This window comes from Eulemur rufifrons, chromosome 1 (genome assembly GCF_041146395.1).
Source record: "Eulemur rufifrons isolate Redbay chromosome 1, OSU_ERuf_1, whole genome shotgun sequence".
NCBI lineage: Eukaryota > Metazoa > Chordata > Mammalia > Primates > Lemuridae > Eulemur > Eulemur rufifrons.
In genome coordinates, this window is record NC_090983.1 from 77,858,408 (window position 1) to 77,872,500 (window position 14,093).

At 37.6% G+C, this 14,093-nt stretch overlaps 1 protein-coding gene across 2 annotated transcripts in view; it reads left to right on the plus strand.

The window, feature by feature from the left end:
* Nucleotides 1-14,093, plus strand: part of ZEB2 (zinc finger E-box binding homeobox 2) — a 126,557-nt gene that overhangs the window by 110,887 nt on the left and 1,577 nt on the right. For both annotated transcript variants that reach the window (XM_069472977.1, XM_069472969.1), the window contains exons 5-9: nt 146-334; nt 1,029-1,243; nt 3,867-3,975; nt 4,927-6,896; nt 8,263-8,443. In XM_069472977.1, coding sequence (XP_069329078.1) covers nt 146-334; nt 1,029-1,243; nt 3,867-3,975; nt 4,927-6,896; nt 8,263-8,443 — 2,664 coding nt within the window. The remainder of the gene's footprint in view (nt 1-145; nt 335-1,028; nt 1,244-3,866; nt 3,976-4,926; nt 6,897-8,262; nt 8,444-14,093) is intronic.

The following is a 14,093-nucleotide window of genomic DNA, read 5'->3' on the forward strand; positions in this document are numbered from 1 at the left end:
GTCATCTTCGATACTTCTTACGAATAAACCGGGCATTTGTAGTCTGGGTGCAAGTCAGCACCTCTTACTAACAATGATGTGGATGGACTTGAGCTCCTAGGAAGAAGGCCTGGAAAAGACATTTCTTCTCCTTTTATGCTTTCAGTGAAGAATGCAAATTGCACGTCAGACTTTGAGGAATACTTTGCCAAAAGAAAACTGGAGGAACGCGATGGCCATGCAGTCAGCATCGAGGAGTACCTTCAGCGCAGTGACACAGCCATTATTTACCCAGAAGCCCCTGAAGAGCTGTCTCGCCTTGGCACGCCGGAGGCCAATGGGCAAGAAGAAAATGGTGAGGCTGTAATTCATTTTTAGCCACTGCACTGACCTCTGCAGCTGTTACAATTACAAATGCACTACATGCCTGGGTGTTTACCTTAAAATTTGAGGAACAGCTGCAGAGGCATGGAATTTCATGAGCAAAGATTAGAACTGTAATTTTAGGGTATTGTGAAATTTTTTTGTCAGCAAATTTGTGTCATTTGTACATCCAATAAAGAACAAGAACAATTAGAGCCATTTCTAAGAGATAAAAATATCTAAATTTATTCCTATCTTTCTGAAATATTTTACTTTTGAGGGAAAAAAAAAAAAGTTTAGAAATACTGACCCTCACCTCTTGTTCTTCTCTACCGACACCTGAAAAGCTCCTTCATGCCGTGAGTTCCCGAGTCATATGTCACTAAGGGTTCAATAGGCACTGTCAGTCACTGAAAGAGAATTTCCTCATCTATCAGCTGTTTAAATGCCCCCCCCCAAATCTCCAGTAATTAATTAATTTTCTAGCGCAGTGTGAGCTGATTCCGACAAGTCTGTCCTGGGTGTGCGAGGGGACCGGTGTGCAAGGGGCCGGGTGCAATGATGGCACTCTGGTGGAGCAGATTGCAGTGATTCCTGTCATACCATCCCGGGCAGTCAGCCCATTAGCTGCCATTGATTTACTGACCTTTTGGCCCGCTTCTCTCTCTCTCGTCTCTCGGCTACAGACCTGCCACCTGGAACTCCAGATGCTTTTGCCCAACTGCTGACCTGCCCCTACTGCGACCGGGGCTACAAGCGCTTGACATCACTGAAGGAGCACATCAAGTACCGCCACGAGAAGAATGAAGAGAACTTTTCCTGCCCTCTCTGTAGCTACACGTTTGCCTACCGCACCCAGCTCGAGCGGCATATGGTGACGCACAAGCCAGGGACAGATCAGGTGGGGGGGAGGACGTTTAAGTGATTTCTTTCTATAATAACCCCTTAGAGAAACGATATTGCTTTGATTGGCAATCATTATTAATTTTTCATGGCATTTTGAAGATGCAGATCTTTTAATGGTAATAGCTTTAATTGAGGTCTAAATGATTTTTTGATGGTCTCTTCTAATATGATTTAATAGTCTTATGTTCACGATCGAATGAGTGTGTTAATTTCTAATTTAGAAATTTTATTTGCACTTTAACTTGACTTTAGTTTCATTTTTATGTTCCACAAAAAGTGAATGAAATTGTAGCATTTTAATTATACATTATTAAACATCTCAGCAATTTTAATTCCATTTTTCACCTAGTTTTACTTAGAAATTTTCTTTTCATATAGGATCCAAGTCATGGTAAAAGAAGTGTATATTTCATTTGTCGTATAACACCTTCAATTACTTGAAGTATTTTTACAAGCTGCTACTAGTTTATGAAATCTAATTAAGTGTTTTAAGGAAAATCAAAAAGGCATACAGGATATATGCATATATATAATAAGTTGGGTTAATACTAAGACATTGGATGTACATTTAAAATGATCCCTTCTTGATGATATGCATATTTGTAGCAAAGTGTTAAGATTTAGCTCTGCCTTTTTGCTTACTTGTATTAAAAATAAAAACTCTGTCTTGAACAGGTAAGCATAGCTTGTTAAATTTTTAAAATAATTGAATAGGATTGATTCACCATGTCTCTTAAATGTTGCAGCAAAACTGCTCTTTCTGTCCTCCTAGGAGAATTGACTCTAAATTGATATTATGATGTGTTCGAAATGGTAACAGAAACGGTGTGCCTTAAGTCATAATAACTGGCCCTGCAGATCTGCGACCATCCTATCTAAACGTTGACACCATATCTGTTTTAAAAATTATTAAACATGATATTTCACATAAAATTCTTATATTTTTCCTTTTGGGCTTTATTTTCTTTGAATAAGAAAAACAAGAATAAGCAAACACAACCAAGCAATGGTGATCATACTCTATTATGGAATTTTACTATTTTAAGAGAACAGCTCATATAGATCATTCCATTTATATCTGATTGGGCTTGTCACCTGCATGCTTTTCAAAGATCAGTTATAAAAAAAAATGCTTGCATAGTTACCCTTATGTAACAGTTTATCTCCCCTTGCTTATATGCACAAAAACTCTAGGAAAAAAAAGTGCCAAGATATTTATCTAGCATAACCGCTTTAAATTTCACATGCAGAAGTGTGATTGTGTTGGCGCATTATGAATGGTAGCTTTGGTGTTGAAAAGTCCCCTCATTTGCTCATGGCATTTACAATTAGTAAATTAAAATGATTGTATCATATTAACAGTGGCACAACTAAAGTTTATAGTAGTCCTCTGAGGGCTGTGGGGGGAGACAAAGCAGCTGTTGCTGTTTGTTTATGCAACTCAGCAACATATGAGCGCTGGTCCCTCAATGGCGCTCGCCGAGCTGGGCTCTGCTTGATCTTTGAAGGTTGCTGCTGTTTGAACAAACCTCCCTGTGTCCCATGTAACACCATCTGTCTCACTAGGAATGTGGGAAGATTCAGCACACCCTAGCAGTTGTCATACCGTTTCTGTGCTGTCTTTTTGCAAAAGGCTTTTGTGTCATTGCTGCTTGAAAAAGGCTGACCTCCTACCTTGAGCATCCAGAGTGGATGACTATATTTTTTTTCCAGAATTCTAAGTCACACTGCTTTTTTTTCCCCTTGTTCAAAAAGGTCAGCTGTGTTTGATTATATCTTTGCTGCTTTTAACTTGTCTTTTCAGCAAACTTTTTTTCTTTTTTGTCCCTACTCCCTAGCACACTACTAAAAAAGAAAATGAAAAAGTCGTTGAAGTCTTTCCTACTGGCCTGTGATAAAACTGTTCAAGCAGCTATAACCCAAGATGTTGTCTCTTAACATTTGATAAAGAATCAAATCTGATATGCAGCACCTCCGGAAAAACAGGGTTTACATTCACTACTAGCACAGTGAATGGGATATTTAAACATGCTTATCGTGCAATGAAATATTTATAGTCAAGTTTTTTTTTTGTTTGTATGTTTTTGATTTTCTTTTTTTTCTTTTTTAAATTTTAGATTGGTTCAGTACAAGATATACTTTTACCCTGATACAGAAAATTTGATAAAATTTGCTACGTGCATGTGGGTTTTTTTTTTTTTAGACTATTCAGAATTTTAAGGAAAACATTTATTTTTATTTTCTTAACAAAATAGTTGCATTCTAGCAGGGAATCTTCATATTTTAAGAATTTATAGTAAACACAAAAACAATAAACATCTTTACAATTATACTTTCTCATCTCCAAAGGCTCAAAAAAACAATTTGGAAAAGAGACTACAGAAATAATTCTAAAGCAAGTGTTGGATGCGCATGTGAAAGCACTTTTTTTTATTTGTTCCAATTTTATTACCGACATTATCACTTTTATTGCAACTCTGAAAGACTGGGCAGATAAATAAGAATGCACTCAAACCTTTTGGCCTGTCTGAAAAATAGAGGCCTTTTAAAAATATTCGTAACAAATTTTCTTTGTTCCTCCTGCACAGAACTGATGTCAGTCTTTTCTCCTCTTTTAGCACCAAATGCTAACCCAAGGAGCAGGTAATCGCAAGTTCAAATGCACAGAGTGCGGCAAGGCCTTCAAATATAAACACCATCTGAAAGAACACCTGCGAATTCACAGTGGTGAGTAGCAGAGGTGCTGGCTCTCACATTTGCATTTTGTTTAATTAGGGGAATTTTAAAAAACTGTTTAAAATTTACACAGTCCTGTTTGTAGCTTTTTGGAACTGCCCATTTATTTCATAAACTATGTGGGCCTGATTTGTCTTCATGAGAATTAGGGCACCACTAATAACACTATCTTATAACAGGAAGAAGAAGTATGCTTATACTTCTTAAAAACTACAAATGTTTTAATTCATTACAAAATCTAGAGGTTCCTTTTTGTGCTTTTGAAACCCCTTTCTCCAGATCAAAAATTTTTCCTCCAGATCAAAAATTTTTCCCCTGAGGAAACTCAACTGACAAATTGTGAAGGATATTCATTTTTGATATCTAACCACAAAAGAAAGTTGAAGAATTTTGGATAAGAGCTGTGTATGATAAATGTTCCCTGATTCCGGAGAGCTGTGTATCACAGAACAGTATCCTACCACTGAGATTTCTTCTTTATAACTAGTTTGATAGCTCTGCCAAGCATTTTATTACCAAATTGGATGCTATTCAAAGGACTAGTTGGATTGGTAGAATCAATGGAATCTCCACAGAGTTGATTAAAGCCATGGCTACACTTCCCTTTAAATACTGTGACATCTTTATTGTGCTATTGACCACACATTAATCTGACACTCTGTTTAAATAGGAGGCTGCCGATGGCAAGACAAGATTTGGGATCTTAGCAGAAAAAGGCATAGATAGCCCTACCTTTCACTGCTAACATCTTGAGTTATGTCCTCCCTGGGTAAATAAGGCCCAGAAACAGTTGTGGTCACATAATTCTAATCTAAGCACCTAGCATGTAGAGGTACACCATTGTGTTCCTTCCATTTGGTTTCACAGATTCTTGTCTTGGTAGACAACTAGAATTGTTACTGAATCAAAGAAATGTAATGTTAATTTTAATTGTCATTTTAGGTGAAAAACCTTACGAGTGCCCAAACTGCAAGAAACGTTTCTCCCATTCTGGTTCCTACAGTTCGCACATCAGCAGCAAGAAATGTATTGGTTTAATCTCGGTAAATGGCCGAATGAGAAACAATATGAAGACGGGTTCTTCCCCTAATTCTGTTTCTTCTTCTCCTACTAATTCAGCCATTACCCAGTTAAGAAACAAGTTGGAGAATGGAAAACCACTGAGTATGTCTGAACAAACAGGCTTACTTAAAATTAAAACAGAACCACTAGACTTCAATGACTATAAAGTTCTTATGGCCACACACGGGTTTAGTGGCACTAGTCCCTTTATGAATGGTGGGCTTGGAGCCACCAGCCCTTTAGGAGTTCATCCATCTGCTCAGAGTCCAATGCAGCACTTAGGTGTAGGGATGGAAGCCCCTTTACTTGGATTTCCCACCATGAATAGTAATTTAAGTGAGGTGCAAAAGGTTCTACAGATTGTGGACAATACGGTTTCCAGGCAAAAAATGGACTGCAAGGCTGAAGAAATTTCCAAGTTGAAAGGTTACCACATGAAGGATCCATGTTCTCAACCCGAGGAACAAGGAGTTACTTCTCCTAATATTCCACCTGTCGGTCTTCCAGTAGTGAGTCATAATGGTGCCACTAAAAGTATTATTGACTATACGTTAGAAAAAGTCAATGAAGCCAAAGCTTGCCTCCAGAGCTTGACTACTGACTCAAGGAGACAGATCAGTAACATAAAGAAAGAGAAGCTGCGTACTTTAATAGATTTGGTCACCGACGATAAAATGATTGAGAACCACAACATATCCACGCCATTTTCATGCCAGTTCTGTAAAGAAAGTTTTCCTGGCCCCATCCCCTTGCATCAGCATGAACGTTACCTTTGTAAGATGAATGAAGAGATCAAGGCGGTCCTGCAACCTCATGAAAACATAGTCCCCAACAAAGCCGGAGTTTTTGTTGATAATAAAGCCCTCCTCTTGTCATCTGTACTTTCTGAGAAAGGAATGACAAGCCCCATCAACCCATACAAGGACCACATGTCTGTACTCAAAGCATACTATGCTATGAACATGGAGCCCAATTCTGATGAACTGCTGAAAATTTCCATTGCTGTGGGCCTTCCTCAGGAATTTGTGAAGGAATGGTTTGAGCAACGAAAAGTCTACCAGTATTCCAATTCCAGGTCACCATCACTGGAAAGGAACTCCAAGCCGTTAGCTGCCAACAGTAACCCTCCCACAAAAGACTCCTTATTACCCCGCTCTCCTGTAAAACCGATGGACTCCATAACATCACCATCTATAGCAGAACTCCACAACAGTGTTACGAATTGTGATCCTCCTCTCAGGCTAACAAAATCTTCCCATTTTACCAATATTAAACCAGTTGAAAAATTGGACCACTCGAGGAGTAATACTCCTTCTCCCTTAAATCTTTCCTCCACATCTTCTAAAAACTCCCACAGTAGTTCATACACTCCAAACAGCTTCTCTTCCGAGGAGCTCCAGGCTGAGCCTTTGGACTTGTCATTACCAAAACAAATGAAGGAACCCAAAAGTATTATAGCCACAAAGAACAAAACAAAAGCTAGTAGCATAAATTTAGACCATAACAGTGTTTCTTCATCATCTGAAAATTCAGATGAGCCTCTGAACTTGACTTTTATCAAGAAGGAGTTTTCAAATTCAAATAATCTGGACAACAAAAGCACTAACCCAGTGTTCGGCATGAACCCATTTAGTGCCAAACCTTTATACACAGCTCTTCCACCACAAAGCGCATTTCCCCCTGCCACTTTCATGCCACCAGTCCAGACCAGTATCCCTGGGCTACGACCATACCCAGGACTGGATCAGATGAGCTTCCTACCACATATGGCCTATACCTACCCAACTGGAGCAGCTACCTTTGCTGATATGCAGCAAAGGAGAAAGTACCAGCGGAAACAAGGATTTCAGGTAACGAGACATACCTTTTTGCTCTGAAGAAAGGAGATGGTAATTATATTGTTTAAGTGCATGTAGGGGAAAAAAAAAAAAACCTTAGTGAGAAAAATCAGCGGAAATAGAATAGTTTGTTTTAACATAAACCTAAAACTGTGAGTGGACTAGAAAAACAAATGGATGAAACAGTGGAACGCTGTACTCCGTAAGCACGTTTGCCTTCAAAAGAAAAAGAAGCGATTAATGTTCATTTTTGAGATTTATTTAGGTTAACTCATGCGCTTTTAGAACTATACATTGATTAACAGTATTTAGTAGGACTTATAGAAGTGCTAAAAGTTAAAGTTTACAACAGTCACGTGCTTTTAAAGACGTGCGCAACTTGCAATAACGGTAGGTACTTTGCTTTAGAAAGAATAATTTATTTTAAAGAGTACCTAAAAAAATATTTCATACATTCCACGTGACTTCTTACCAAATCATCAAACTGGTCAATAATTTATGGTTTATCAAATTCAAAAGCAGATACATTTTAACATTATGCACTATAATCTGTTTGCAAAATAGGAGGGTAAAGTAGCAGTGCAGCTCTGTAGCAGCTGCCCCAGTGTTCCAATTCACAGTGCATCTGCCCTCTCTGTAAATGAATTTAAGCCTATTTAATCTTCTCTAATATTAATTAGTGCAAACATAGTCTAAGAAAACTGAACTGTGGGCTAGCAAATGGAAACGTATGTTATCATGCAAGTTTGCACTCCTTTGGATCAAGACAAAATAAATATCAAGAAATTTAATAATTTGCTGATCCACATTCATTATTGCTCAATGCTGAAGGCTGTTTTAACATAGAACATTGATAAAAAGTGTTATTAATATTCCCTATTTCAAATTAGAAAATTAAATATAAAAACATAGCTTGAGGCCTTTAGTTGGTAGACATACATTTAAATAGATTGCATAATAATAACATTTTGTACCTAAATATAAAATTCAATTAAAATGGGGTTTCTACAGCTACAGATCATTTCTAAAGTTAAGCACACTGGAAAATACACAAATTCCAATGCTTAATTTTCACTCATGGATATTTCCTGGTATAAAGAAAATGAAGGATTTTAGAAAAATGTGTGTTTCTCTCACCTTCAGAGTTGACTATTTTCTGTCCTTGAAAAACAGTGAGCTCTACGATCCAGGGCAGAGAAGGTTTATATTTTTGTTGAAATGTGAGACCTTGTATGTTCATGGAAAATAATAATTTTTTAAAAGCTAGATCAATTACTAGCAAGCACTTTTGAGGTTCTCCAAATGTCCCCCTATTTGAAGTTGTTTGGTGTGAGCACAGAGGGAAGACACTGTGTTGAACTATGTGATTATATCACAGGGAGAATTGCTTGATGGAGCACAAGACTACATGTCAGGCCTAGATGACATGACAGACTCCGATTCCTGTCTGTCTCGCAAGAAGATCAAGAAGACAGAGAGTGGCATGTATGCATGTGACTTATGTGACAAGACATTCCAGAAAAGCAGTTCCCTTCTGCGACATAAATATGAACACACAGGTATGAGTGACTTTGACTAGCTGGTTAGAGCTTCCCGGCCTGCTGTACATTTCATAATATTTAATGAGCACACTTGTGCAACATAAGATGTAGCATATGCTGATACCTTCAACAAGGAAGAAATAATGCTTTTGCCTAGCTCAGTAGGACTTTTTTGTTGCCTGTTTATTGGATCATTCGTGTGTTTATGAATGTGCTTGTCTTCGTATCTTTCCAGTTATTCTGTAAACCAAATTTACAAATCATGTCAAAGGAACATTCAAATGGCCAGGGCAATGAAATGGCATGACCCAAGCCAGTTATTGAACGTATCTTCAAATTCTGAAGCTGTGATGAACCTATATATATAAAAATCTAATAAGAAATTCAGTCAGCAATGTATTAGTTTCATCATCCAAAACATCAAGTAAGCCATGATCTGGAGGTGATTTTGTTTCATTTTCATAAATTGGCCACATTTTGAATCCACTAGAGGTATTAGTACCAAAAAAGAAAAGTAATAGACCAGATGAGCTACTGAAACCACCTTTGGAAGACTGAAATACGACTTTCTAAATTTTTAGTTTATTTCTAATTCATGAAGTTCTAATTAGGAACAATTACAAAGAGCTGACAAAACACCATCCTAATTCTTCCCAATGAGTAAAGAGATGTTGGGTTAATTAAAAAAAAAAAAAAAAGAAAGAAGGAAGGCAAGAAAGAAAGATGAAGTATACAGTGTAAATTAATATTACTTCCCAGGATCCAAGATCTACTTGCAGTTCTGTAATTGAGCTCCACCTGGGTTCCCTTCCTCTCTCCCTCCCTCCCTCTGTCTCCTCCCGCCCTGAACAATGAGCTTAACAGCCTCATCCCTGCTCCTAACCCATCTCCAGCTCTTCCCTAGAAATTTGGCATACTCTACCGGCCCTGGATGGGAAAAGAAAGAATATAGGATCTCAATCAAAATATTGGCAAGAGGAAAAAAAAGTAGGGAGCACAGATATACGAAAACATCTCATTTTAAACCAGGAAGTCTAGGGTCAAACATTTTAATATGGAGGAAAAAAATCAACCTAACATTAATGCTTTTGGGGTAAAAGTGATGAGGAGGCGAAAAAGAAAAAAGAAAAGAAAGGGGAATGTGAATATTTCCTGTCGTATTTTGACTGCCTAAATACATGGCATCCTTTTTGGTGATTGCAAACATCCTCGAGAAGCACTTGTACTCACCATCATCCCGTATTCCTCACTGGGCACGTGCTGGAGGCAGCACAAGTGACCAGCATCATCCTGGGGGTGTTGGCAGGGGGAGCATGTTCTGTACCATTAGGTGTTGAGGGCATTTGTGAAGAGAACAAAGAACAAGGTTAATAAATAGCAAAGCCATAAAGATATTTTTTAAGCATTTACAGAGTAGAGATATTTTCAAGCCTAAATTCATTTTAACATTTTAATCAACCTCAAATATATTTTGTATTTCATTATTCACCTACAATAGGCACATCATTGAAGGCATCTTTCCCTCTCTGATTGGTTTTATTATATGACCATATGCAAACTCTATCATTTACTACCTGGTGAGTGTAAACATTTTATTTTAGGGAGGGCTATCATATGTATTGACATCCAGTCAATATATTTATTTATTAGAAATTAGATAGTCCATAAGCTTCATCGGTATATAGATAAGTTGAGAGACCCAAAAGTTGACAAACACAAATATGCATAATTAATTTGAAAAATAAACTTTCTTTTAAAAAGTAAAAATAAAATGTTCTCATCCTTTAAGATGTGAGATCTGCTGTCTATAAACATTGCCTAGCAACAAGATGCTAAGCATCCAATGGCTTCTCTAAACTTATGATTAATTATCCTTCTGTTGGCTTCCCATCTTGTCAAGTTTCCAGCATGTTAACTTTTTGGTCTCTTGACCAAACATCTCATGACATTACTATTGTCAGTATGTTAGGTTCCATCCAAGTGAAATTCTCCATGAATTTTCTATCAGTGTGATATATGTGGAAATTTAGTCCATTTTCCTATACTAATTGGGCCCACAAGTCTTTTATTTGTTTATATTAAGCACTAGTAATATTTTGAGAATGTATTAATATGAAAATTATAAGTGAGAACTGTCTTGGGATTAATTGATTCTGAGGTTGGGAAATAAAGTTGAATTGTCATTTGATTATGTGTTGATTATGACTGTGTCATTGATAAAGTGTGTTTGTTAGAAGTTAACATATTGAATAATTTAAATTAAGAAGAAGACTATGACCTACTTATTCTTGGGATCCAGTGCTTTGTTGCTTCAACTTGTTTAATTTATTCCCTAGAGAGATACCACAATCTTAATGCTTAATTTTTCTACCAGTGGCTATTGCTTGCTTGCTTTTCCTGAGACCTGGGACCGGGATAGAGGAAGGAAACACTATGTAAATGTTGACTTCAATAGAATTAATTGTCACCAACAAGGACTGTGAAATTAAAAAAATCTGAAACTCCTGTTAGGTACTGTCAAGAACTCATTTGTAGTCCAGTAAAATTGAAATCTGGCCTTTATTGAGTGCTTCTGTATTGAGACCTTGAGGTAGATCCTTTTCCTTGTTGAGACATTGTGGTAGGTGCCTTATTTAGAGAAGTAATAAAAACGTTTCTACTTTTGAGTAGATACAGTCGAAGTTTGAAATTTACCAGTCAATTTTGTTTCTCAGTTATATGGTAATTTTTTTCATACCACAAACCTTCCATTTATTACTAACTTCAGTTATCATTATAGCTGTCAAGTGAATCATGAACCTGGATATTAGAGAAAATACCCTTAAAAAGTTTTGATTCACTCAATATCAATTTGGATGTTCTCAATCTTGTTCATGTGGAAATTTAATTCTAGGACATCTTGATTTGAATCTGGTAAACCAACCAAACAAGTTAAAAAGAGATGAATGTTCAAGTCAGTTCCTATTTAGATTGAATCTATTAAATACTTAACCACCAAAACATCTGGAGATCAGTAGAATATTTAGTGTAAAGTGTATATTGAAAACTCTCACCTGCTTCCAAATTCTGCCCTTTACATGAAATTATAGATGAACATTTTGTTCTTTCAGGCTGTCAGTTTATTAGCAAATGAGTTCTCTGAAAATTGATTGCCTGTAACCATGTAACCACAAAATATCTATATGATAGACTGTAGTTAGGTGGGCATCCCCCAAGCATTTCTTTTTTTCTTTTTTTCTTTTTTTTTTTTTTTTGGAGACACAGAGTTTTGCTCTGTCACCCCGGTAGAGTGCAGTGGTGTCATCATAGCTCACTGCAACCTCAAACTCCTGGTCTTAAGTGATCCTCCCTCCTCAGCCTCCCAAAGTAATAGGATTACAGGCATGAGCCACCCTGCCCAGCCTCCCCAAGCATTTATTTTCTTTCTTTCTTTCTTTCTTTCTTTCTTTCTTTCTTTTTTTTTTTTTTTTGAGACAGAGTCTCACTCTGTTGCTGGGGGTAACAGAGTGCTGTGGCATCAGCCTAGCTCACAGCAACCTCAAACTTCTGGGCTCAAGCAATCCTCCTGCCTCAGCCTCCCGAGTAGCTGGGACTACAGGCATGTGCCACCATGCCCGGCTGATTTTTTTCTATATATTTTTAGTTGTTCATATAATTTATTTCTATTTTTAGTAGAGATGGGGTGTCGCTTTTGCTCTGGCTGGTCTCGAACTCCTGAGCTCACACAATCCACCTGCCTGGGCCTCCCGGAGTGCTAGGATTAGGGGCGTGAGCCACCACGCCCGGCCCTCCCCAAGCATCTCTAAGAGACCTTGACATACTGGAGAAGGCTTGCTCTCTCTCAGAACACTGCTCTGAGTTTTGCTGCTTTGGAAAAGAGACAGCCATATCAACTGTAATGTTCATTCAAAATTATTTACATAGCCAGACATGGTGGCTCACGCCTGTAACCCTAGCACTCTGGGAGGCCGAGGTGGGTGGATTGCTTGAGCTCAGAAGTTCGAGACCAGCCTGAGCAAGAGCGAGACCCCGTCTTAGAAAAAGAAAAAAAAAATTATTTACATGGTCTCTCCATGAAGTGACCTAACTAGTTGACCTTTTGTGATCCTGAGCTGATGAGACATTAATATCCACAAGAGGTTGTAGGACAGTTTTGTTCATGTGTGCAGTAGCAACTAAAACACTAAAAAATTTTTCATCTACAATTTCTCTTCTCTCCATTCAGATTCATTTCTTCCATGTACTCTGCTCCTGCTGCATGCCTCCTACTTAGAACTTGAGAAGTTATTGAACATGTACTAATAAATAAGAATAAAATGATCGAACATTAACTGAGTGCCTACTATGTGCAATCCTTGCACTAAACACTTTACATACATCGTCTCCCGTACTTCTTATACCCAGCTCACAAGCTAGGTCCCCAAATGATCTCCTTTTACCTACAAGGACCCTGATCCTGAGAGAGGTTAACATGCCCAAGTCTGCACAACCACTTATAAAAGATGGAATTGAACCCAGGCAGTCAGATTCCAGAGCCCATCTCCCCCATTTAACACTGCACCATCTTGCCCCATGGATGAATCACTACTGCAAGAAATGTCTTATCCTTTCTCCTGATAGCATCCTTTCCTTGAAGGTCCACGTCCACACAAGAGAAACCAAATTCATAACATAAGGACTTGAAGTTTCCTGGAAGGCAAAACCTCTTGTCTTTTCCCCAAATACACTTCTGCTTCCTGTTAAATTACCTTCCCACCACTGTGGTCTTTTCAAGTGGAAAAGCATGATATCTTTCCAGACTCTTGGCACTCCACTGGAATTCTCTGTTATCCAGTTCACCTCATTCAAAACATCTTTTCCAAAAGTTAAGGAATGGTTCTTATGTGGTTTGAATTATATTTGTTTTCTTCAGACTATTAGCTGCTTTAAAGTAAGTTATTAGAAGTTTCTTTATTTCCAATGCAACTAGTAGTCACCAACAGATATCTTTCTGATTTCTACTCTGACAGTTAAATAACTTCTTCCTACTCTAGTATTATGCCTTACCACATCTATCATCACCGAATTTATATTGGACATTCCAGTAAAATAAAGACCATTAATGAAATAACATATAGCGGTCTACAGTATTTTCTAAATAGTGGCATGCATGCTGCCCTGGAGGCACTCAATAATATTACTAAAGATATTTAATTACTAATTGAGATTTTATATCACCACATAACTGCATACCTGAAGTGTGTAGAATGCGTTCCCAATCTTATTAACATGACACTTAGCAAATGAAAATGGGTTGAATCTACTAATGTTGGTTTTTAATTTAATTTGCTGAAATACGAGTGTGTATTAGGAAATGTAAGCACATAGCCTCATGTATGTTATGATGATACATAGTGCTCCACATGACACATTTCTGACTTTGGAGCATCAGGCTGATAATTTTTTTTTATTTTTTTTTTTTCTGCCAGTTCTATTTTGGAAATAAACTTTTAAGTATGGCAGCTATGGAAGGTGTTGAAGGCATTCCAGTGCTATTTGTGGCCTGGAATCAGCCAGATGTGTTTAGGCTTGGCACTGGTTTCAAGTTCCAAACACTGGTTAGAAACTGCCAGGAATGCCAAAGGAAATACAGCATTCTCTAGCTGAAGAGTATTTTAACACTCAACAA